The sequence below is a fragment of the Manis pentadactyla genome, chromosome 2, assembly GCF_030020395.1.
Source record: "Manis pentadactyla isolate mManPen7 chromosome 2, mManPen7.hap1, whole genome shotgun sequence".
Lineage (NCBI taxonomy): Eukaryota > Metazoa > Chordata > Mammalia > Pholidota > Manidae > Manis > Manis pentadactyla.
In genome coordinates this window covers 182,117,542-182,141,643 of record NC_080020.1, presented here as the reverse complement: position 1 = coordinate 182,141,643, position 24,102 = coordinate 182,117,542, and the positions used below count along the sequence as shown (strand labels likewise).

The 24,102-nt window shown below is 44.3% G+C and overlaps 1 protein-coding gene and 1 long non-coding RNA gene across 7 annotated transcripts in view; one reads left to right on the top strand and one right to left on the bottom strand.

Moving 5' to 3' along the window:
- The window catches only part of LOC118915032 (uncharacterized), a 138,654-nt gene extending 117,574 nt beyond the window's left edge, over positions 1–21,080 (bottom strand). For 2 of the 3 annotated variants that reach the window (XR_005025855.2, XR_005025856.2), the window contains exons 1-2: positions 20,299–21,080; positions 13,999–14,040 (exon numbers count right to left, since the gene is read on the bottom strand). This is a non-coding gene — a long non-coding RNA (uncharacterized LOC118915032). The remainder of the gene's footprint in view (positions 1–13,998; positions 14,041–20,298) is intronic. The other variant, XR_008995832.1, reaches the window with a different exon arrangement.
- Positions 21,081–21,212: 132 nt separating this feature from the next.
- The window catches only part of UGP2 (UDP-glucose pyrophosphorylase 2), a 55,976-nt gene continuing 53,086 nt past the window's right edge, over positions 21,213–24,102 (top strand). The window contains exon 1 of one of the 4 annotated variants that reach the window (XM_036890453.2): positions 21,213–21,335. Coding sequence is in view for 1 of the 4 variants with exons in the window: in XM_036890450.2 (XP_036746345.2) it covers positions 22,409–22,427 (19 nt within the window). In the remaining 3 variants the exon portion in view is untranslated. Of the gene's footprint in view, positions 21,448–22,127; positions 22,428–22,608; positions 22,748–24,102 lie in introns of those variants that run through there. The other 3 variants (XM_036890451.2, XM_036890450.2, XM_036890452.2) reach the window with 3 other exon arrangements.

The following is a 24,102-nucleotide window of genomic DNA, read 5'->3' as shown; positions in this document are numbered from 1 at the left end:
ATAGTTCTAAAATTCATATGGAACCACAAAAGATCACGAATAGCCAAAGCAATCCTGAGAAAGAAGAACAAAGCTGGGGGATTATGCTCCCCAACTTCAAGCTCTACTACAAAGCCACAGTAGTCAGAACAATTTGGTACTGGCACAAGAACAGGCCCATAGATCAATGGAACAGAATAGAGAGCCCAGACATAAACCCACACATCTATGGCCAATTAATATACAATAAAGGAGCCATGGATATACAATGGGGAAATGACAGCCTCTTCAACAACTGGTGTTGGCAAAACTGGACAGCTACATATAAGAGAATGAAACTGGATTATTGTCTAACTCCTTACACAAAAGTAAACTTGAAATGGATCAGAAACCTGAATATAAGTCATGAAACCATAAAACTCTTAGAAGAAAACATAGGGGAAAAAAATCTCTTGAATATAAACATGAGCAACTTTTTCCTGTACACATCTCTTTGGGCAAGGGAAACAAAAGCAAAAATGAACACATGGGACTACATCAAACTAAAAAGCTTCTGTATAGCAAAGGACACCATCAGTAGAACAAAAAGGCATCCTACAGTATGGGAGAATATATTTGTAAATGACATATCTGATACGGGGTTAACATACAAAATACATAAAGAACTCATATGCCTCAACACTCAAAAAGCAAATAACCCAATTAAGAAATGCGAGGAGGATCTGAATAGACACTTCTCCAAAGAAGAAATTCAGATGGCCAACAGGTACATGAAAAGATGCTCTGCATCACTAATTATCAGGGAAATGCAAATTAAAACCAAAATGAGATGTCACCTCACACCACTTAGGATGGCCAACATCCAAAAGACAAGAAACAAGAAATGCTGGTGAGGATGCGGACAAAGGGGAACCCTCCTACACTGCTGGTGGGAATGTAAACTTGTTCAACCTTTTGGAGAGCAGTATGGAGGTTCCTCAAAAAACTAAGAATAGAAATATCATTTGACCCAGGAATCCCACTCCTAGGAATTTACCCTAAGAATTCAGGATCCCAGTTTCAAAAAGACCTATGCTCCCCTACGTTTATCATAGTAGTATTTACAATAGCCAAGAGATGGTAGCAACTTGTGTCCATCAGTAAATGAATGGATAAAGAAGTAGTGGTACATATACACCATGGAATATTATTTAGCCATAAGAAGAAAACAAATCCTATCATTTGCAACAACATGGATGGAACTAAAGGGTATTATGTTCAGTGAAATAAGCCAGGCAGAGAAAGACAAGTACCAAATGATTTCACTCATGTGGAGTATAACAAAGCAAAAACTGAAGGAACAAAATAGCAGGAGACCAACAGAACCCAAGAATGGACTAAGTTACCAAAGGGAAAAGAACTGAGGAGGTGGGTGGGAAAGAAGGGATAAGGGGAATAAGGGGCGTTATGATTAGCACACATAATATGGGGTGGGAGGCACATGGGGAAGGCAGTATAACACAGAGAAGACAAGTAGTAACTCTATAGCACCTTAGTACAGTGATGGACAGTGACCAATGGATTATGTGGTGGGGATTTGATAATGGGGGGAATGTAGTAACCACAATGTTGCTAATGTGATTGTAAATTAATGATACCAAAATAAAAAATAAATAAATGTTAAAAAATATGTTGAGCACCCCTGAAAAAAAACAGAGGACCTCTTCTTCCATGGGGTACAGGAGAGGCAGGAACCTCCCAAACCAGGCAAAATATGAACTGCAAATCACCTCTCAAGAGAGGGGAAGACAAACATCAACCTCAACTGTTAGTATTTTTTCCATAGTCTACTTGTTTCTCTGCTAAGTACCAGTTTTAAACGGGAAAAGGAGAAATGAAAGAGATGGCAGGGTGGAAAATAGGAAGCAGAGAGTGTGTACTCAGACCACTTGGTGGGGCAAGAAGTAGGAATTTTTCATTAGCCAAATGACCCCAGGAAGGTAGCAGAGCTTAAGCCATTTTGCTAATGTTTCATCTAAGACATCAAGGTTTTGTGGGTTGTATTGCTAGTTGTAAGAGCTGAGGTAAGATGAAAAAAGTTTGCACCACATCTCCCAGGTCAGGGAATGGTACAGCTGGATGGCCTTGTAAGCACCCTCCTTCTGGCCCCCACAAATCATATAAACACTGCATTAGAAAGCTAACATTTCATCTCTGCCACATAGAAGCATGTCAAAGATAAGATCAGAGTATAATGCCTCCACCTAGAAAAAATTCTATTTATACATGAACATACAGACACATTTATTTATTTATATTAAGGTATCATTGATATAAACTTTTATGAAGTTTTCACAGTAAAAACAATGTGGTTATTAAAAAAAAATAGAAGTAAAGCAGTAACAATCTACATAGAACTATAATTGCAAACCCAGTGAACTAAAGAGATATTTATCATTCTGCCTGATTTTTCCTTCCAGTCTCCCAAATCCGGAGGAGCTACCACCAGAAGGAGAGGGAAGACTAGGGAAATGCATACCATATTTCCTACTCCACTGTAGGCTCTTGGACTCAAAGGTAAAGTCTGAGCTGAAGTGAGGGGGGAATGGGGAGAAAATATTTAAATGGGACATGAAATTAGAATTTTAAACTGAACTGATAGAGTCTTAAAAGGTAAAAGTAACCAGAAAACTATGGAATCTGGCTAAGGTACTGTCAAGAGGCAGGAAAGGGCAATTTGACAGGGCACGATTAAAGAAAACATTTAGAAAAAGAGAAGTTTTATGTTTGTGACACAATTTAATGAAATAGACTTAGATGGATGCTGAAATCTCTGGATTGATATGCCACATGTCATAACTTTTCTCTCCTATTGTGTATCTTTTTGTCTCTACCTCTATGTGCCAGGAATTTCTTGGACTTTACCTTTCCTACCTTTGTCAAATGGTTAAATTTTGGCAATTCCATTTTTTATTCTTGTACTCTGTCCCTTTTATAGAGTTCATTCTTGTTTTATATATTATTAATTCTCTGAATTAATCTTCAAGTCCTTTATATTTTGGTTTTCTTTTTTGTTTATCATTGTACCTTTCTTTGGTGCATTTGGTTTTCCTCAGGTATCTGTTGATTCTTGATTTTCCATATTCATTAGTGAGGGACTAAGTTGATTAATGTTGGTGCTGGAATATGGGTTTTCTTTGTTGTTGGAGAGTAAACATGATTTCTATTTTTATTTCACCAATAAGAATTGTTCGTAATAGAAGCAGTATATAAAAATAATCAAAAAGAAGAAAATTAATTTCATCCATGATCTCACTATCCAGAGGTAACGATTAACATTTTGGTGTATTTTTATCCATTCTTAAAAATCCAACAAGCAAGCAAAATTTTTCTTTACAAAAGTTGGTAAAAACTGAATCTTTCCCTGCTGTCAATTTCTTTGGTCACATTGAATCCATAGCGACCTTGCCCAGCGCTGAAACCAATTGGCAAGACAATTGGCGAAAGTTGGCAGGGTTCATTGTTGACCATGGAAAAAGACAGGCTGCCCTTATGGGATGGGTGCTTCGGCTGGCTGCCCCTGTGAATGGGGAGACAGTGGATTGTCCCCCAATGAGTATGTGGTCTGAGCTGGCTTGCCTCCTAGAGGACTGGGCCCCACCCCAGGACTGGAGGAAAGTGGAGGTGACACCTGAGGCAGTAGGGGTGGCCCTTGGTATAGTAAGTAGGTCTTTTGAGAAACAGAGTGCTTGTGAGGCAGTGGGGACTGTGGGTTGGCTGCTTCTCACAGAAGAGGTCTACAGAAGAGACCCAAGAAATGGAAGCATGAGAAAGTGAACTACAAACTTCTATGGATTCCCTGAAGAAGGAAATGGCATTAATGCAAGAGGAGGTGGCACGAGAATGCCGGTAGCAAGGTGCCATTGGAGAGGTAAACAATTACTTACTGGACAAGATGGCAGCACTTCCAGGTGTTCTGAAGGAGGAAGAGGCCATCAAGGAAAAAGAGGAACAACTGAGGGGAGCACAGGTGGAGGTGGTCGAGAACATCAGCTGCAAAGCACTGAGGTGACGGTAAGAGACCTTCTGAAGACTGAGGTAGCGTTGCTGTGAGGCACAGTAGAAAAGGTAAAGGTTGTAGCAGAGGAGGCACTTGGGGCAGGAGAGAGAAAGGTGCCATCAGCCCCAGAAATGGAGGAGCTGGAGAAGGATGAAGGGGTGGTGCTGAAGGCACTGGCCCCTAATATATTGAAAGCATGCCTAGTGGTTGTAAAGAAAATAAAGACCCAGCAGCTGAAAGTTCCCCCAGGAGAGGAGCAGCCCCTCCCCAGGTCGTGGAGCACTCTATGGTCCACCCCTATACTCAGGCTGAGCAGGTGGATTTGGGCTCCTGGTTTAGGCAGAAACCCTCGGAGTCAATATCAGCTTGGCTCCCATGTCTGTGGGACTTAGGGGTGGATGGAATTGTTCTGTCAGGATCAGCGATGGGAAAGCTGGCTTCCCTGATAGTACAGCTGGCCTTGAGGCAGTGATCACAAAATGCACATCAGACCCCAGGGAGTCACTCCCTCCTCGATTGGTTTATGGTTGCACTTCGTGCTGTGTGGCCCAATCCGGGTGATCTGCCATCCTCTCCTGTTAGATGGCAGACATATGCTGAACTCCAGCAGGTATTACAAGAGCTAGGCATAAGAAATGCCATCTATACTCCAGAGAATTATCGCCCTGGACTACTGGGATGAGAAATATTGTACTTCAAATAGCTCCTACATCCCTCTTTGGGTCTCTAGTGGCCATTCTTTCCCCTCACTTAGGGCATCCCACAGCAAGGTGACACGTACAGTAGCAGACTTAGGAGAGGCTGAAGCAATGAGAATCTGGAAAGAAAGAAGACCTGTTACTCACAAGAAGGATTTACAGGGCCCCATGAAGGTTATGAGGACCCAGATGTGGGTTGATTTAATATGGGCAGAAGCAGATGGAAGGAAATTAGATGGGAAGTCAAATAGGATCTTACTAGAGATATGGCAACAGCTGAAACCAGAGCAGCAGTTCCAGCCAATAAAATGAAAGAGGCAGAGGTCAGAGACAGAGTCACGAGTCTGGCCTGTGTGTTTGCAGGACTTCCTGCTGGAGAACGAGCCAACCTCACTTTAGCCCACACAGGAAGGTGATTGGGGAACACGGTTTGACTGAGGGGAAGGTCAAGGTATCTTCCCTGAGGGACCAGGGGGAGACCGGAGGCCACATGTTGAAATAACTATCCACTGGTCCCCAGTGAACATACGTGTACTGGCTCTGGTGGACACTGAGGCTGAATGTTCACTGATTCATGGTAATCCTGAGCGGTTCCCTGGGACCCCCACCATCATAGATGGATACGGGGGGAAGGCTATCAGGGTGAAAAAATCCCAAATCCCTTTGGGAATAGGGCGCCTACCCCCAAAAGAGTATACTGTGTATATATCTTCTATCCCTGAGTATATTTTGGGGATTGATATCCTGCAGAGTCTATGGTTGCAGACCACTGCAGGTGAGTTCAGACTGAGAGTATGTGTGAAGGCAGTTCTGAGGGGACATGCTAGGTACCTGCCCATAGTTTTGCCTGTGCTTCGGTGGGTGACTAATACCAAACAATACACACTGCCTGGAGGGCATAAAGATATTGGAGAAACTCTCCAGGAGCTGGAAAAGGTGGGTATTATAAAGACCACCCATAGTCCTTTCAATTCCCCAGTGTGGCCAGTAAAAAAACCAGATGGCTCCTGATGTATGACTGTGGAATACAGAGAACTGAATAAAGTCATACCCTCTTTGCATGCTGCTGTCCCCTCTATTGCAGGCGTGATGGATACCCTCAGTTATGAACTAGGAACATATCATTATGTGGTAGATCTTGCTACTGCCTTCTTTTCCATTGACATTGAGCAGGAAAGTCAGGAACAGTTTGCCTTCACGTGGGAAGGACAGCAATGGACTTTCACCATCCTTCCACAGGGATACCTCCACAGCCCCACCATCTGTCATGGACTTGTAGCCCAGGACTTAGCTACATGGGAGAAACCACCAATGGTGTGGCTGTACTATTATATTGATGATGCATGCTCATGTCCAATTCTCCTTCAGATCTAGAAGGTACAGCACCTAGACTGCTGCAACATTTACAGGAAAAAGGATGGACTGTGAACAGTACCAAGGTTCAGGGACCTGGTTTGTCTGTCAAATTCTTGGGGATCGTCTGGTCGGGTAAGACCGAAGTTATACCAGAGCAGTTATAGATAAAGTCCAGGCCTTTCCTACCCCTACAACTGTAGCATTGCTACAGGAGTTTCTGGGTCTTCTAGGTCACTGGAGAGTGTTTATCCTGCACCTGGCACAAATTTTGAAACCCTTATACCAGTTGGTATGAAAGGGCATCAGGTGGAACTGGGATGAGACATGTGCATCTGCCTTTACTACAGCAAAACAGGCAGTCAAGGCCATGTAGGAATTGAGTGTGATAGACCCATCAAGGCCCTGTGAGCTGGATGTTCATGTGACTGAAGATGGTTATGGCTGGGGTCGCTGGAAGTGGCTTAAATGAACTCGCCAACCTGTTGGATTCTGGTCACAACTCTGGAAAGGGGCAGAAGTATGATACACTTTGATAGAAAAACAACTGGCTGCCATGTATCACACCTTGCTCCTTGCTGGCTACAACCCATCACTGGAATGGCACCGATAATGGTAACAACCACCTATCCTATCTTTGGGTGGGTATGAGACTGGACCCAAAAGCCAAGGAGTGGTGTGGCACAAACACCCACACTAGCCAAGTGGGGTGCTTGCCTACAGCAGCATAGTGCCATCTCTAGTAGCCCCTTGAATGAAGAACTCCAACTCTTATTGGGGTCAGTGACATATTCTAGTGAAAAGAAGGAAGAACTTGCTTCTGAACCATTAGTAGTAGAGTCCCTATCAGGAGGGAAGAGCCCCTATACCCGAAGATGCATGGTACACAGATGGCTCCAGCCATGGGCAGCCCCCAAAATGGAGGGCAATAGCTTTCCATCCTAAGACTGAGACAATATGGATGGAAGACGGTGAGGGGAAGAGCAGCCAATGGGCAGAGTTGCGGGCTGTGTGGCTTGTGATTAGCCAGGAGCCCTCCCCTATAGTTGTCTGCACTGACAGCTGGGCTGTCTATCGGGGTTTGACCCTGTGGCTACCAATCTGGTACCATGCCAACTGGCTGGTTGGTTGCCAACCCCTCTGGGGGCAAGAATTGTGGCAAGACTTATAGGCTGTGGCCAGACTAAAATAATTACAGTATACCATGTGACAGGTCATTTGCCACTGTCATCCCCAGGAAATGATGAAGCAGATAAATTGGCCCAGATACACTGGTTAGAAGGAAAGCCTACCTCTGATGTAGCCCAATGGTTACATCATCGTTTGTTGCATGCGGGGCAAAAAACAATGTGGGCTCTTGCCCATAGGTGGGGCTTGCCTTTGACCTTTGAAGAAGTTAGTAGAGCCCGACAGGAGTATGTCATGTGCTCCAAAAGGGACTTACACCGAGTTCCACAGCAACATGGGACAATACCTAAGGGGCCTATACCCCTCGTCAGGTGACAGATAGACTATATTGAGTCTCTACCTGTGTCACAAGGATATTGGTATGCCATGACTTGTGTGGACACAGCTACTGAACTTCTGGTTGCTTTTCCTACCCATTGTACAGACCAGCAGACAACCAAAAGAGGCCTGGAGCATCTCTTTGCTGCCTATGGCTGACCACAGGTAATTGAGAGTGATGAGGGCAACCATTTTACTGGACATACACTGTAAGAATGGGTGCAACAGCTAGGAATCAAATGGGAGTTTCATGTGCCATACAATCCTACCTCAGCAGGCATGATAGAGAGGCACTATGGCTTGTTAAAATCCAGACTTAAGTCAGATACCAATAGTTTGTGGGGATGGTCAGTCTGCTTATGGACCATGCTATGGCATTTGAACAAGACCCTGAAATGGAGCCCTGAGCCCCATGGACATGTTAATACATACAGCTGCCTCCCCTATACAACTGCAAGTACAAACCAAGGAAGAATCACTGAAGCTGAGGTTCAGCCACCAGAATAACATCTTGCTGCCAGCATCAACTGCACTGAATCCCGGAGACTCCATTGAGTGGACATGGCCTTGGACCTTTTGACACATGGACCAACAATGGCTGGCTCTCTTGGCACCTTGGGGACAAGGCCTGGAAGCTGGCCTCTGTGTATTCCTGGAATAACAGCAGAGTGGCCCCCAAAAGTCACAGTAGTATATCCTGAATGGCCAGCAGGTAGGAGCATCTTACTGGGGAGTTTTGTTTTATCATTATGGCCAGTGCATGCACCTCCAGTAGCACTATATATAGACCCTTCAGTAGCCCCCACGGGGAAAGGAGTGAAAGTATGGTATACTAGACCTGGAAGGGACCCTCTTCCTGCTACAGTCCTATCACAGGACCACTCTCTTGCAGGCATCCTACCTGATGGTCTAGATTTGCCTAAGTTGGTGTCATTAAAACATGTGTCTTACCACTCCTAAAGTCTTTGAGGATTGGGAACTTCCTCTGGCTTAAGAATTATTATAAATTTTTTTGTTATGAGGAACCTCCTCTGGCTTGAGGATTATTATAATTTTGTTACGTATATCAAAATCTTGCTGTATCTTAATTTTTATTATCTCTAAGTTGTTGTTATCCTCTGTTGCTATTGTGGAATCTGGTTACAGTGCTCCAGCTTTCTCACACAGAAACCATTGCAGAAGATTCAAAGCATGTAGATTGTAAGGCGAGAATCCTGGAGGGGTGGAGTGTGGGAAGTTAGGGTTCCTATGGTCAGGATCCTCACTGAACTTAAACCACCTGATGATGTAACTGGCCTGTTGCTAGGCTACCACTTCCACACCTTTAGGCAATAAGCTATTATTGCACTATGTAAAGAGCTCGGCCCAGTATTCTGGGCGGAGGCAGAGATGCTAGTGCTCGACCTACTGCCAGGAGAACAAGCCGGGTAATAAACCCTTTCACCCCAAAGAACATTTTGCTGTCAATTTCTTTGGTCACATTGAATCCATAGCGAACTTGCCCTGGGCTGAAACCCACTGGCAAGACATGGCTTAAGGAAAATTTTGGTCTATCTGGATTCTTTTTTTCTTTCATTATCCTGTTACTCCATTTGCGGTTTTGTCTGGTCTCCATTCCATGCTATAAAGGTTTACATATCTACAGGGAAAATGGAAGTTCCTATGGCCAGGATCCTAACCTGACCCCAATCTACTTGATGATGTAATTGTGCCCTACTGTGTAGGCTAGTACTTACACACCCACTGGCAATGAGCCATTATTGTCAGTGTTACTATATAAAGAGCTGCACCCAGTGTTCTGCTGGGAAGCAGAGATGAATTGCGAACTTGCCAGAAGCAGGTGTGATTCCAGCACTTGACCTGCCACTGTGAGAATAAAGCTTGGTATAAACCCTTTTACCATTTTGTTGTTATTTGGTGTCACCGAATCCAGAGTGAACTTGCCCAGGAGCAATCCCCCTCAGGTGAGACAGTATCAAATAGCTTAAAGTCTCTGAATCTGTCTATGATGCTCCAAATCCAGACAGTTGTCAATAAATTTATTATTTGAACTGTTTTGTTACTGTATGGATCCATGCAAAGTCAGAACTTCAGAAGGTTTTCCAATCTCTAACGTTTTCTCTGTAAAACTGTGGTTGAAAGTCACTGATAACTGAGAATGGTCTCTTTCTCCCAGGACTGCATTCTGCTGCAAATTCTTATTTTCTTGGTGTGCTGCCAAATAGTGGTAGGAGGAGTACTATAAACCAGAATTTTCTAATTCAGTGCTTGAAGAGCTTACAGCTGTGAAGCATGATGTTGCACCTTCAAGCCTGGGGCAGGCAATTGAGATCCCTTGGGCTGGTTTCCTCTAGCTTCTAGCAGCCTTTACCAGAGGGTGCAGAGTCTCTGCAAGTGTAGTGGATGATGAAATACATCCAGTAGTTCCAAGGTCTCTTATCCAAAGTGAGTATTAGTATGCTTAGCAGCTGGCTGCTGAAGTAGATATCCAGATGGTAGAATACCTTCTTGGCTGTGCTCAGCACATCACAGCCAGCATGGAGTTCCTGGATGGTGTAACTCTGGTGGCTCTGAAATTGACTTTACAGTCATCAGATACTTCTTGTTGTTTGCAACTGTTGTGCCCTTTAATGGCATCCAAAATAGTTTTGGTCTAACTGATCCAACAATATGTATATTTTACAAATTAAAGCTTCATTATTACTTTAAAATACTTGCTACATATAAATTTAGTTGGATTCAAAATCTTTTTGCCTTATCACACCAATTTCATCATTGTGTTTGTCAATAAGAAGAGCTGTTAGGTTCTTTGAATATTATATCAACCACTATATTTTGAATGGTTGCAAAAAATGGTTTTAAAAAAATTTTTAATTACCTATGTGTCAATGTTTCCCTTGAATGGCTCTGAAACAAATTACCACAAACTAGGTAGTTTATAACATGTATTTATTCTTTCACAGTTCTGGAGGCCCAAAGTCCTAAACAGGTTTCTTTGGGTTGAAATCAAGTTGTCTTCAGGGCCATGCTACCTTTGGAGGCTCTGGGGGAAAATTATTTCCTTGCTTTTTAAAGCTTCTGGAGGCTGTCTTCATTTCTCAGCACATGGCCTCAAATCATATCCCCATTCTCCCCTTGCTTCCATCATCACATCACTTTTTCCCTCTCTGTCTTCAAATCTCCCTCTACCTACATTTTATAAGGACACTTGTGATTACATTTAGGGCCCACTCAAATATGCCAGGATAATCTCCCCAGCTGAGAATCTTTAATTTAGTCAAATTTCTGAAGTCCCTGTACCATACTCACATATCCCAAGAATTAAAAACTGGGTATTCTTGAGGGCTGTCATTCAGCTTACCACAGTGACTATTAAGAATTTGAAGTGATTAGCATTTGAAAGTCTTGATATGAAACTATATGCAGCTATTTCAAGCATAAAACCTGATTTAAAAAGGTTTTGTTCATGCAGGCAAGTTCTAATTTCTCATTCAAAAATTTCAAAATATTTTATTCAGAGTTTTATACAAATTCAGTATTTAGTATTTCCCTTATTACATTTATTTCTATTTTCATGATTTTATGTATATTTTAAAAGCAATTCACTTTTTACCAAGTCCAATTTAGATGTCCCTAAATTTCCTCTAATTTCCCTAGGATGATATAGCTCCAGAAATAAGGGGGTTCCCCTCATGAGACAAGTTCACTATGAATCTGGTGAAACCAAAATAAGTCAAGGGAAAGGGCAGGTTGGGAGAAAGGTTTTTATTTCTTACAGCTTGCTCAGGTTTGCTAGCCAGGCCCTCCGGCCACAGTGCATGCTCCTGCTCCCCCAGACCACCCTTTCCTGCAGGAACTCCATGAGCAGGTCCTTGGTGACTGGTGAGCACCAGACCAATTAGGTATCAGGAAGGGAGGGGAGCAGAGAATGACCATTTTCTCTCCACCCCTTGCCCAGGATCTACCAGAGACTCTGCTGTGGTAAACATCCATTGGTATGTAAATGGACTAAGTCCAGGCAGGAAATTCTGGAAATTCTGGAAATTCTGGGTGAAAACTTCCATTTACCCCACAGAAGCCATACAAAATTGTCATTTTCATTTTGTGCCATGACAAGGAAAAGGTTGGAAAATACAGCTCTACAGAGTTTAGGAGACTAATACACTGGAGAAAAGAAGGGGGTATAAATGAACAAAGTCCATATCTATCTATTATAATAGGAAGTCAAACATGTAATGCCTAAAACCCCATAACCAAAGAAATAGCAATATAAGCATTTAGAAATGACTATCAAGTTATATAACTGAGGTAACTATCAGAAGCAAATGGTTGCCTCTAGGGTGTAGAGTTGGAGTAAGAGGAGGTAGGGAAACAGAGTATTGCTGCTATTTACTATGGGCATTTTGGTAGTAGTTGGATGTTTTAAAACAATATTTCAACATTTAATATTTAAAGATCTAATTTTAAGTAATTAAGCATTAATTTACATAGTCAATATTTAAATATTTGATATTTTAATATTTTTAAGAGTTCAATTAAAAATGGTACTAGAACTTAACATTAATATGGCACATTTTTCTCTAAATATGATATTCTTCCTTTTCATTTTAGAGAGAAAAACACTGTTATTTTTATTCTCTAATCATATTACACATAATGACATATAATTACCCAATTATTTAGGCCTCATCCAAAGAATAGTCCAGAAGGTCTTTTCTTTAATATGTAGCTAAGGTGTAAAATGCTTAAAATAAATTTCCTGAGACTAAGTTAGGGAACAGAAGTTCTTTATCTTTTCCTTCCCATTGGTGGCACTGGCAAGAAATTTAATAAACTGGACTAGAGGCAGAGATGTTTGGAAAACCATCAAAAGACATTTGATGGAATGTACAACAGGGAATCTTTAATATGGTTGAAAGAGAAACTAAAAATAGGATTAAACTGAATACTTTTCTATTTCACAGTTCTTCTCTATAAGGATTTCAAAGTCAATAAGCATAAGTAACTATACATACATCACTACAGAAATGCAGGATAATATTTATCTTGTAAGTTTAGTCAGAGATATGTTATTTCTTAGTTTTTTTTTTAATTTCCAAGTTATGATTACATAAAAATCTATGTTTATTAAAAACCCTGAGAGAATACAGGGTGTTTATTTATGGTTATTTCTGGGCCTACTTATTAAAGGAAATGACTCCCTTGCCTCCATAATAGGGGAAGTGGGGTGCATGTCTGCAGGTGAGATATAACAGTTTCATGGGCATCACTATTTTTCACTAACACTCTCCTCTGGGTAACATGATGAACAGGAGAAAGAGGAGACAACATACTAAGGATCTGCCTTCTATACAACTTTAAAAGGAGAACCTAAAGGGGAATTATCAATAAACGTGAATAAGATAATGCACGTTGTGGTTAAACTGCATTCTTGTGAACCTGAAGACTTAAAACTACTTAGAAGATTAGCTTATCAATGCTTTAGATAATTATGTTATATGAGACAACCCTGTTTTTTAAAGTGTCTTAGGTATTTGAAATAATTGCTACTGTTGTAAGACATAACCTTCAAACATAACTTAAAAATGATACTATGAACAAATTGAAAGATATGTCATAATTTAAATTCACAACTTGTTTCAGCAAACTTCCTGATTCATTAACAGGGTGTTGGCAACAGGAAAGAACGAAGTCTTTCTCTTCCTCAAGTATTTGGAAACACCATTCATTTTTTAGACTACTCATTCATTAGTAGTCTGTCTCACAGATATTATTTGATTATCTTTTACCAGTTAACTCTGTTTGGTTATTTTTTGAGTGAAGTAAAATGTCCTACTGTTAGATCTAACTGGCAACTTCTGACTAACAGTAGCCCCTCTTTCCTCTTTCAGGTGGGTGGCCTAGGATTTTGATGGGCACAGACGGGAGCCAATATTGAGTGTGGGCAACAGTCTAGTGTATAACTGTTGCCTGTCTCTAGCTGAACACTTTGGGCATGACAGAAATTTTTATGTCTCTCAACATGTTCTCCCATACTGAACTGCTTTATTTTCTTGGGTGTAGGGGATGGAGTTAGGATAGACAAGAAAAAATAAATAAAAGACCACACATATTGCTGATCTGTATACTTCTTTCATACTTCAGCAATTTCTAAACCACTTCTTATCACTGTTCATGTTGGGTAGTTAGCACAGCTTACTGTAAAATCATCAGGACATTGCATTTGCTGCTATTATTGCTGCACTTTACCCCAAGTTCACATTCTGGAACTTGCGGAAATAACTGCAACTTAAAAGTTCTTTATCTCTAAATATAAATAAAATGTTTTATCTTCTTTACAGCACTCAGAGAGTAGAAAACAGGATATAACACTGAGTTAAAATGATATAGTGGCACTAAACCAGTCATTTAGCATATACTTACCGAGTGCTTGCTATGTACCAGACAATGTGCCAAGCCCTAAACCTAAAAAAACACCAAAAAGGATGTTTAGAAATAGGGCAACAACCATTGTTTTCTTGTTGTTGACAGAATGTTCCTATTTAAAGAAAAAGGTATTGAAGGGCCCCCACCCATAAGATGGTGAAATTCCTGCTTCTCTTCCGGGTCCTCGATTCCCGCCAGCGCCATCTGAACCCCAATCACCCCTTGCCCCCCTAATCCCAGCACCTAGCCAATAGCCACCAGCCCCGTAGAAGTAACACCACAATCACCCCATGCCCCTTCCTATATAACCCAGCACCTTTCCCTAATAAAGCGGAATTCTCCGGTGAATTGCTGCTGTGTGTCGCTCCTTTCCTTTCATTGGTGCCGAAACCCGGGAGACAGGACACCCCAACTGGGCCCCGTCTTCCCCCGACACCAGCAGCAGCTCGCCCTCGTCCTCCTTTTCCGGCGCTGGCTCCTCACACTCACCACTCCTCTTTGGCCTTTGGGTAAGTTTTCCCCTGGAGTGGACCACTCTTCCCCAATGAGGAGGGGACTCTCCCCGCCTCCGGCCTTCACGGCTGCAGCGGACTCTCAGGCCCCTCCTCCAACAGCCATAAACGAGGTGACTCCTTTGCGGATGAGAATGATCCCTTCCCCTCCACCCTCCTTCCGTTCCTTCCGCCGAAAATTCCTAGTACTAGGTACTCGTGACTCTGGCACTCTGCCTTCTTAGAGAAGTCTGGGTGACGACCCACACTTCCTAAGAAATTCCAACTCGTATACGAGTTTCCGCAGACCACCAAGGATCATCGGGGAGGCCCTTTGTCTCCTTGCGGTCTGTTCCCAGTCCAAGGATCTCCGTTCGTCTTCCCCTGTTTGTCTCCTTCTCTGTCCTTTAGCCATGGGAGCCTCCTCATCCCTCCCTGAAAGTTCACCTCTTGAATGCCTGCTCAAGCATCTAGCCACCCTCTCCCTGACACCTGATATAAAACCAAAACTTCTCCGTAAATACTGCTCCCAAGATTGGCCGACATACCCCCTAGACAATAACAACCAATGGCCCGCAGGGGGATCTCTTGATCCTAACATCACTCGCGATCTCTTTAACTACTGCCAGCGCCCTGAAAAAATGGAAGGAGATTCCCTATACCGAAGCTTTCCGCCTCCTCCCCCCGCCTCTCCCCAAGTTCTCCTAGCCTGCAAGCCGTCTCCCCCGCAGAAGCCTCCTGTTCACTCCCTTCCCCCTCCTCTCCTACAACAGCCCCTCCCCCTTCCTCCACCACCATCTCCTCTCCCACCTCACACCCCTGCACATCAAGCCTGAGCCTCTCAGCCCCCGTCTAAGTCCCAAGAGCCTCCTCCGTCTTTGCCCCCATCACCTGTTTCTCCCCCACAGACTGAGCCAGAACCCTTCAGTCCCTCACCGCCGTGGTTCTCTGCTCTCGAGATATCTTCGCCTGCTGCTTAATAGCAGGTCTGAAAAAAGCAGCTCCTAAACAGTCAATTTTCAAAAGCTCCCTCTGAGTTCTTAGACAGACTCACTCAAGCCCTATTACAGTATACCAGCCTGAACCCAGAAACGCCTGACGGGAGACATGTCCTTATGACATACTTCCTAGCTCAAAGCTACCCCGACATTAAAGCTAAACTCAAAAAGTTAGAACAGGGCCCCGCTACCCCACAGACTGAGATCCTAACAGTGGCCTTTAAAGTCTTCCATAACCAGGAGGAGGAGAAAGAACGCCGTAAACAAAAGGCTGATCAGACCAATTTCCAAATGTTGGCCCAGCTGATAAAACCACAACCTGGGCACTCTTCTACAAACAAGCCACCCACAGGAGCTTGTTTCAAGTGCAGACAAGAAAGACATTGGTCAAGGGCGTGCCCCTCCCCCAGATCTCCTACCACCCCATGCCCCAGATGCCACAAAAAGGGCCACTGGGGGTCTGATTGCCCAGCCACCCAAAGGGGAGGCTGGATGAACAACCCCCATCCTAAGCCCGCTGTAGTGGGGCTGGCAGAAGACTGACGGGGCCCGGGGGCTTCTCGCCCGACCATTTCCATCACCAAACAGGAGCCCAGGGTTACTTTAATAGTAAACGGTCGCCCCATCTCCTTCCTCCTAGATACAGGAGCCACCTTCTCAGTCTTGCGAGTATACCAGGGCCCTACCACGCCTGCCATTACTCCTATAGTCGGGGTAGGAGGTAAACAGATTTTCCCATTAAACCCCCTCCTTTTATGCACAATCCAAGACAATCCCATACCTTTCTCCCACTCCTTCCTGGTTATGCCCCAGTGTCCCATCCTCTTACTAGGACAGGACATCCTTTCTCTCCTCCGTGTTTCCATAACTATATCCACTCCCACAGCCCCCAGTACTCCCTTTCTAATGGCCCTCATAGCCGACGACCCCCCTCTACCCAATAAAAGCTCCAGTTCTGCCCTCATACACCCTGTAAATCTCAAAGTTTGGGACATTACAAGCCCCTCTGTGGCTCTATGGCCTCCTGCCTCTATCAAATTACATGACCCCTCTCAGTATATCTGTCAGGCCCAATACCCCCTAACCACTTCAGCCCTCATAGGCCTCCAACCCATCATTCAAGATCTTTTAAACAAAAATTACCTCAGACCCACTCACTCCCTGTTTAATACCCCCATATTAGCTGTTAAAAAAACCAATGGATCTTTCCGCCTCGTCCAAGACCTTTGCCTCATCAACATGGCCATCGTCCCTATCCATCCCTTAGTCCCAAATCCATACACCCTTTTATCGCAGATCCCTGCCTCGGCCTCCCACTTCTCAGTCCTAGATCTCAAGGACGCATTTTTTTCTATCCCTCTGGACCCCTCCTCCCAAGATTTTTTCACCTTTACCTGGACGGACCCATACATAAGACATTCTGAACAACTCACTTGGACAGTTTTGCCACAAGGCTTCTGAGTCCACCTTATTACAATACGTGGACAATCTTCTACTCTGCAGTCCCTCGTGAGAACAGTCTCAACTTGACACTGCCTCCCTACTTAACCTTCTAGCTTCCAGACGTTACCGGGTATCCCCTGTCAAAGCTCAAATCTCTTCCGCTTCTGTCACTTACCTCGGATTTCTTCTATCTCAACAAAGAAAGTCCATTACCTTAGACAGAAACAGCTCCTCTCTGACCTGCCCGTTCCCAGAACCAAGACAGAAATCCTTTCCTTTCTAGGCCTGGCTGGGCATTTTAGAGTATAGATCCCTAACTTCTCCCTGTTGGCAAGACCCCTATACGACCTCAGCATGGGCCCCCCTGAAGAACCATTATCCTCCTCACCCCGACACTCCTTCATTAAGCTCCGTTGAGCCCTTGTGGAAGCCCCAGCTCTCCATCTCCCTGATTTGTCGAAGCCCTTCTCATTATACATTCATGAGAGGTCCAGTCAAGCTCTAGGAGCCCTAAGCCAATATTATGGCCCATCCTTTGCCCCAGTAGCTTATCTTTCCAAGCAATTAGACTCCACAGTTAAGGGATGAGCCCCCTGCCTACGGGCATTAGCCGCTGGACAGCTCTTGCAGAAAGAAGCTCCTTCTTTCTGCAAGAGCTTACCTTCTTCCATTCGGGCGCCCCTTACCATTCTGTCCCCACATCACCTAAAAGATCTCTTAACCTACAAAAGTTTACAGACTCTCCCTCCCCCCAGACTCCTGACCTTACTGTCCTCTTTCCTCCAAAATCCCGTTCACCCCCTTTGCCATCCATACCCGAATCATGACTTTTTCCTCCTTTACTGCTCCCTCGCTCTCTCTCGCTTTTTTTCCTCATTCCTATTGTCTTCCCCGCCACCCCAGCCTCCTTTGTATGGCGATTCAAAGTCAGACAGACTTACACACAGCATCAAACAAAAATTACTGCCCTCATTGCCACATCAGACTGCCCTCTGAAAGGCTGCTCCGAGCCTTTATACCTCCACTTTCCTCCCTCCACCGAAGTGTTCACTAGCAGCTACCTTTATTCTCCCTACCTCTGCTTCCTCTATGACCAAAATCAAGCCTGTTGCAGGCGATGGCCAGACACCTACGGGGGATGTCCCTACAGGTCTTGTGCCATTCACTACATGGGTAACTCCCGGTACCCACAGTATTACTCCTCCAACCCATTCTCTTCAATACTAACAAACCCCTTCCTTACCTGGCTTTGGCCCATTACAGGCCCTATAATAATCATTCTCCTCGCCTGTCTCTTCTTGCCTTGTAAAGTTTATCAAATCCCAAGTTGGTAAAATCTCTAATCTAACTTTCAACCAGCTTTTACTCAGGAACTACCAGCTTTTAGCCACAGAAGATCCCTCACCCTCACGTGACCTCCTCACCACATGCTGAGATGGACCCCTCTCTCCGCTGGAAACTGTTCCTGGAAACAATGGCCGCAGATGCCTGGCTTCTAGCACCCGTATCCTCTTAGCACCATTAGAATCAACAAGTCCTCGACCTATGGTTACAGGGAACCTTCACTGATTTCCAACCTGAAGAAGTCCACATCTACTCGTCCTTACTGTGGGGAGTCCTATCAACCCTTTCCTCCCGGTCCTCAAGCCCTCACTCCCTTCTCCGCCCCCGTTCAGCAGGAAGCAGTCAGAGAGAAAGCAACGTCCACAACCCCATAGAGGGGAAAGGGGGGAATGAAGGGCCCCCACCCATAAGATGGCGAAATTCCTGCTTCTCTTCCGGGTCCTCGATTCCCGCCAGTGCCATCTGAACCCCAATCACCCCTTGCCCCCCTAATCCCAGCACCTAGCCAATAGCCACCAGCCCCGTAGAAGTAACACCACAATCACCCCATGCCCTTTCCTATATAACCCAGCACCTTTCCCTAATAAAGCGGAATTCTCCGGTGAATTGCTGCTGTGTGTCGCTCCTTTCCTTTCAGGTATGGCAAGGTTATTATATATCCCAGGACATACAACTAAATTTTCTTTGTTTCTATGGGGAATTATAAAGAAGAAATGAGAAAAACATAGGCAGAATTTATATCATCCTTGGATGGCAGCATACGGTTCCAGTGAAAAACTGGCTCCCAGGCTTCTTTTTTGTTTACGTCCATTTCATCCCAACTCGTCGCTGCACACACACTTGTTCATAGGCCCCTAACTTCATCCTCCTTTAGATCCCCGCCGAAGTTTCTACAAGATTTAATCTGTAAATCTACCTGTCCATGTTACAGATTCCTAATGATACAGCTTTCAGCATCATGCATCTTGAAGGGAAATTTTAGTGTATTTGGAAAAAAGGATTTACCACAAACACACACGCCGGAAGAAAGCAATTTTTCAGGTATTAAAATGTATAAATGTATAGAGAAATAGACAACTGCTTTCTAAGCAGACTTGAAATTGATCCATGACTGTGATCTTTCTCCCCTATCCCCATGTGAACTGCCAAGTGAAGTTGCTTCTAGTGGCTCTGAGGGAATGTAAGGCTCTTTTACAAAATTTTTGGAAGTTTAGAACTGAAATTTAAACTACTATATAAAGAGATTCCATTTTACAGGGCACTATTTGGAAATGGTGGGAATATTACTGGGAATACGGCCTCCAGCATGCTACTTCTCTAAGAGCCTCTGGGGCGTTATAGAACTTAACCTTGGAAGATAGGTAGTTGTTTGCTTTTTGGAGATATCTTGAGGCAATAAATATGCAATATCCTTTGGTACTACATCTCAATATTTAATCACTCACAAATCAAGAAGTCATTCTTAGGTATTACCAAATGTTCTTGCTGCAATTAAAACTCACTTCCTCTCCTTTGACCTTCTGTGAATGTGGAAAATTACTGATCATCCTTTTACAGTAAATCTCGTGTAATTAAGGACTCATTGCCCTTCATCTTTTGCAGGCTAAGCAACCCTATGTGGCCCAAATCTTTTGGTGGTAATTCATTCTGGTGTTAACCCTGATTGATAAATACTGCTTATTTAGTGCTAGGATAATTTCTCTACTGTACACAAAGGATGTAGCGATTCTGGTTAAAATCGTCATCTACGTAAGGCGTTATTAAAATGTAGACATCTGGATTTTAGACACTTCCTTCCCTTGGTTTTATTTGGGAAAATTAGTTTAATAGCTGGCAGGTTTTTGGATGTAGCCTTTTTGTATTTCACAAAAGAAATATAGTACCTAGGGTTGTCACTCTCTGGTATGATAAATCAATCACCAGCCTTTTCTGTGTTATTTGTCTAAAAACTTTTCATACGAATATATGGCCCTAAACAAAGTTTGTTTAGAGCATGAGTCATTTAAAAATTCTCACTTTACCTTGGTTGATTATTGTCCAAAACTTCACACTCTTTTGGTGTTAGCTGGTTTTCCGGAGGCATCTAAGAGCGCTGACAATTCATTTGTCCCGATGGAGGCTGACTGAATCATGAAATGTGAAGTATGAGATACGCCCATTGACAGGCGCCCTGAGCCTTACAGTTAGGAGAGGTTGACACCACCAGGTGTGACTTAGCGGGCTCTGGGCTGGCCCTCTCGCAGTCCTTATGCCTCTGCCAACGTTCTGTCTCTTACCATTCTCTTTCCTGGGGACTTTAAGATCTATTAACATAAGCGTCTTGAGAGGTAAGAAGCTATTGCCACTTTGATCAGAAAAGTAAACACCTATCACAGCAGAAATCTCAACAGGAATAGGAACCGGGCGTGGTTGTTCTGCGGGGAGAGCCTTTACTTGCCACTTTCTTCGACGCCCTAAATCCCTGCTCCTGTTAGTGGGCACCACACATCTCACTGCTTACTCCTTAACGCATTTCACCCTCCCCAGACCAGATGCGGTGAGTTTGTGTCTACTGAGGAGGGCCTGGGCTCTAGGGGTAGGTGCTGTGAGGTGCTCTCGCGCTTTCCGGCAGGCTAGACATCTTCAAACTCTGAGAAACGGGAACATTTTAACGGACTGCAGAAATAACCAGTTGTGCTTCAGGTTCTCTCCCTTGCTGAAATATCCGTAGAAAGGTGGGAGGCTTACTGGTGATACACCCCTTGCCCCGTGGCCGTAAGTGCGCCCCTGCCGCCAGATGCCAGGATCAGATGCAGAGCCCACCACAGCCGGGCTCTCTCTGCCTGCAGACGCCCCGCCCCTGCACCTACGTGCATCTCATTGGCCGGGACCTGTGTCCGCCTCGTTTCCTGACTGGTGGCTGCTCCTGTCTGTCTGCGCGGGGGGCACATTTCCGCATTGAGGGGGCTGCTCCAAAAGGAGGGGGAAGGGAGGTGTATAGGGAAAAGTGGGGAATTGGATGTCGGGAATCGGCAACCCGGCCAGCCCCTGGCCTGCGATTGCTGGCAAAGGGTTCAAGGTGTGCATATGTGAGGGGAGAAGGGGGCCTCAGATGTGACATTCAGCCTGCGAGCCTTTTCCCCAGGCGTCATAAACGACCCCAATTTCCCAGTTCCTACAGGAAGAGGAAGGTGGGTCTCGGCGGTTCGGGGAGGGGCGGGGGTGGGCTGCTCACTAACCCTGGGCGGATGTGTAGAGCCACTCTCCCCGACCTGCGGTGTGGCTCGGAAGGCCGAGTCTGGGGTTCGCAAGAGCGCTGGGCAGGAGCGACTAGAATGTGTGTGGGGTGGAGGGAAGGGCGGGGCCCTCTCGGGCTGCTGGAGGCACAGGGGTTCTCCCCTCGCCCCGTGATGTCCGCTGAGGGGGAGGGGCGACGCAGCCCCCGGCCTGCCCGAGAAAAGCCCGCGCGGCTAGGTTTGGCCCCTAGCCGCGGGAAGGCGGGGGGGCTGGAAGTCCCAGCTCGCCGACCGGCGTGGGGAATTCTTAAAGCCTCCCAGTCTCAGGGTATTTATAGGCTGGTAGGAAAGGTTGTATCGCCCTACTTCGCGGGCCTTTCCCGCTTCCCGACCTCTGCTTGGGCGGGGGATCCTGTTGATGGGTTTCCTGGGGAACCGGCTGGAGGTTGGACAGCAACGAGGGGAGGGGAGTCGGGGGTGCGGCCCGCCAGTCCCTGCGGCGGGCCAGCCCGGAGGGCGTGGGGACCCGGGGGCGGTGAAATAGCCGCTGTAGGTCCGCCTCTTTCATTGATGAAATTTAAGTTCGTGTGATTTTACCTTTTCCGGGCGTCTCCAGCTGGCCCTCGTTTGTGTCGGGAGTGCAGTGTAGGCAGGAGTTTCAAGCGGACTCTCCCGCGCTAAGTTTCTGTCTTTTGAAGTAGGGGAGGTTTTCCTGTTTTCTTTTATTGTCTTTTTTTTTTTTTGGAGGCAGTTTTAATCGCTTTGAATAAATTCTCCCTTAAGTGACTAAACGTAGGAAGAGGAAAAAGAACACGTCGGTTAAAGCAGGGAAGAGAGACCTGCCCTATAGAGTGACTGCTCTAGAAATTTAAATATATATATACATATAAGCCAGAATATTTTAATAAATCCTGAAATGTCGAGATTTGTACAAGGTAAGGCATGCTTATTTCCCCGGGTTGCTTCAGCCGAATTTGGGTACTGGCAGTCGTGAGCTTGGTGGGTGGTTTGGAAGTGGAAATGTTCTTTTGAGATATTATTTGCGAAACCCTTTTCGTTAAATTGACATTTGAGCTGCTGGTTTGGCGTTTCAGATGTGTATAATTTATACCCCTGTGCTCTGCCGGTTTAGTTTTGCCTCCCTGAAGTCAGGTTAGTAGCACTCTGGATTCCAGGGATAGTGGCTGTACAAGAGGATAAAACAGGATTTGGGCTCCTGATTAATCCCTGTGTTCTTTTCCTGGTCGAAGACAAGGTAACTGTGCGGACGGGAAGGGGAACTGGGAGGGTTGAGGGAGGGCAGGTGGGTTTTGCAAGGACTGTTGGGGAAGCTTTAGTGTTCTCAGCTTCTACTCGGTTTGTGTGTACGTGGTTTGAGTCTCAGATTCATTTATTGCGAAACCGGGAGTAGCTCGTAGAAGCTGGAGGTCATTTCAGCTGGAGAAATGACTTTGCTGCATTGCTGTACTTATTTTTTTCCTTCTTTGAAATCTGGAAATATTATTAAGGTTTCTTTGAAATTTGAAGATTGCCCTCTAAATTATACATTTGTAAAAAAAAAGTTTAGGGAATGCTTCTCAACTGAGTTAAGCAGTAACATTGCCTGTATATATGAGTGTGTATGTCAGTTGTACACACTGAAACTGCTGCTCGCTCAATCCTCTGTCACCAATTTGGATTTATCTTCTGGTATGCAAGTAACCCCTTTCTAGAAGACCCCAGAATACGAAAGCTTCAGCTGTCTTGTTGGACACACAGCTAGAAAACTTTACAACCACTTAAAAATGTGACTCTTAATAAATGAAAATGTACTTAAAAAAAATTGTGTAACGGCCATTATTTGAACCAGGAATAAAAATGCCTTAGTTAATTTTCTATCACTTTATTAACTCTTCTTTGAATTTTGTATAATAAAGAGAATTGGACTCCCTTATTTATGGAAACAGGACACTTAATGCCTGCCTTTAGTCCTGAGCTCAGAAATGTCACTTGTCATTAGACTTTCAAATTCATGTTTTACCTTTTTGTAGTGAGAGATGCTTAAGTTCTGATTGAATGTCTCAGTCAATAAAAGAAAGAGTTAACTGTTAGAAATTTGCTGGGTTTTTTTTTAACAACAACAAAATTTAAATATCAGGAAGTTTGTATTTTGCAACAGTATGCTAGGGAGAAGTGGACAAGTCACTTTAAAAAGTGAAAATATTAGTTAAACTCCAGGTGTTCCTTATAGTTATACTTTAGCTTGCAGAGGTGGTGAGCAATGGCTGATATCACAGCCTTTGCTGTTAATGGCTGTCTACAGGAGATTCTGAAGCAAGAGGTGGGGGGCCTAAGAGTTGCTGTGTGTTGTCGTTATTCATTGGCATCCACTTTTTAAAAAAATAAGCTTTTTATTTTGGAACACTTTTGGATGTATAGAAAAGTTGCACATTTGTCAAAACTTAAAAGTTATCCTAGGTAAATCATCATTAACTAAACTACAGATACACCCTGCTGTTCAATGATTCAGTCCAATACTGCAGTTAGTTGCCATCCACTTTTACTTTAAAAGGGAGTTTTCCTTTTAAGTTGGCAGTTTTGCACAAAAAGATGATACTTACCCAAAGTAAA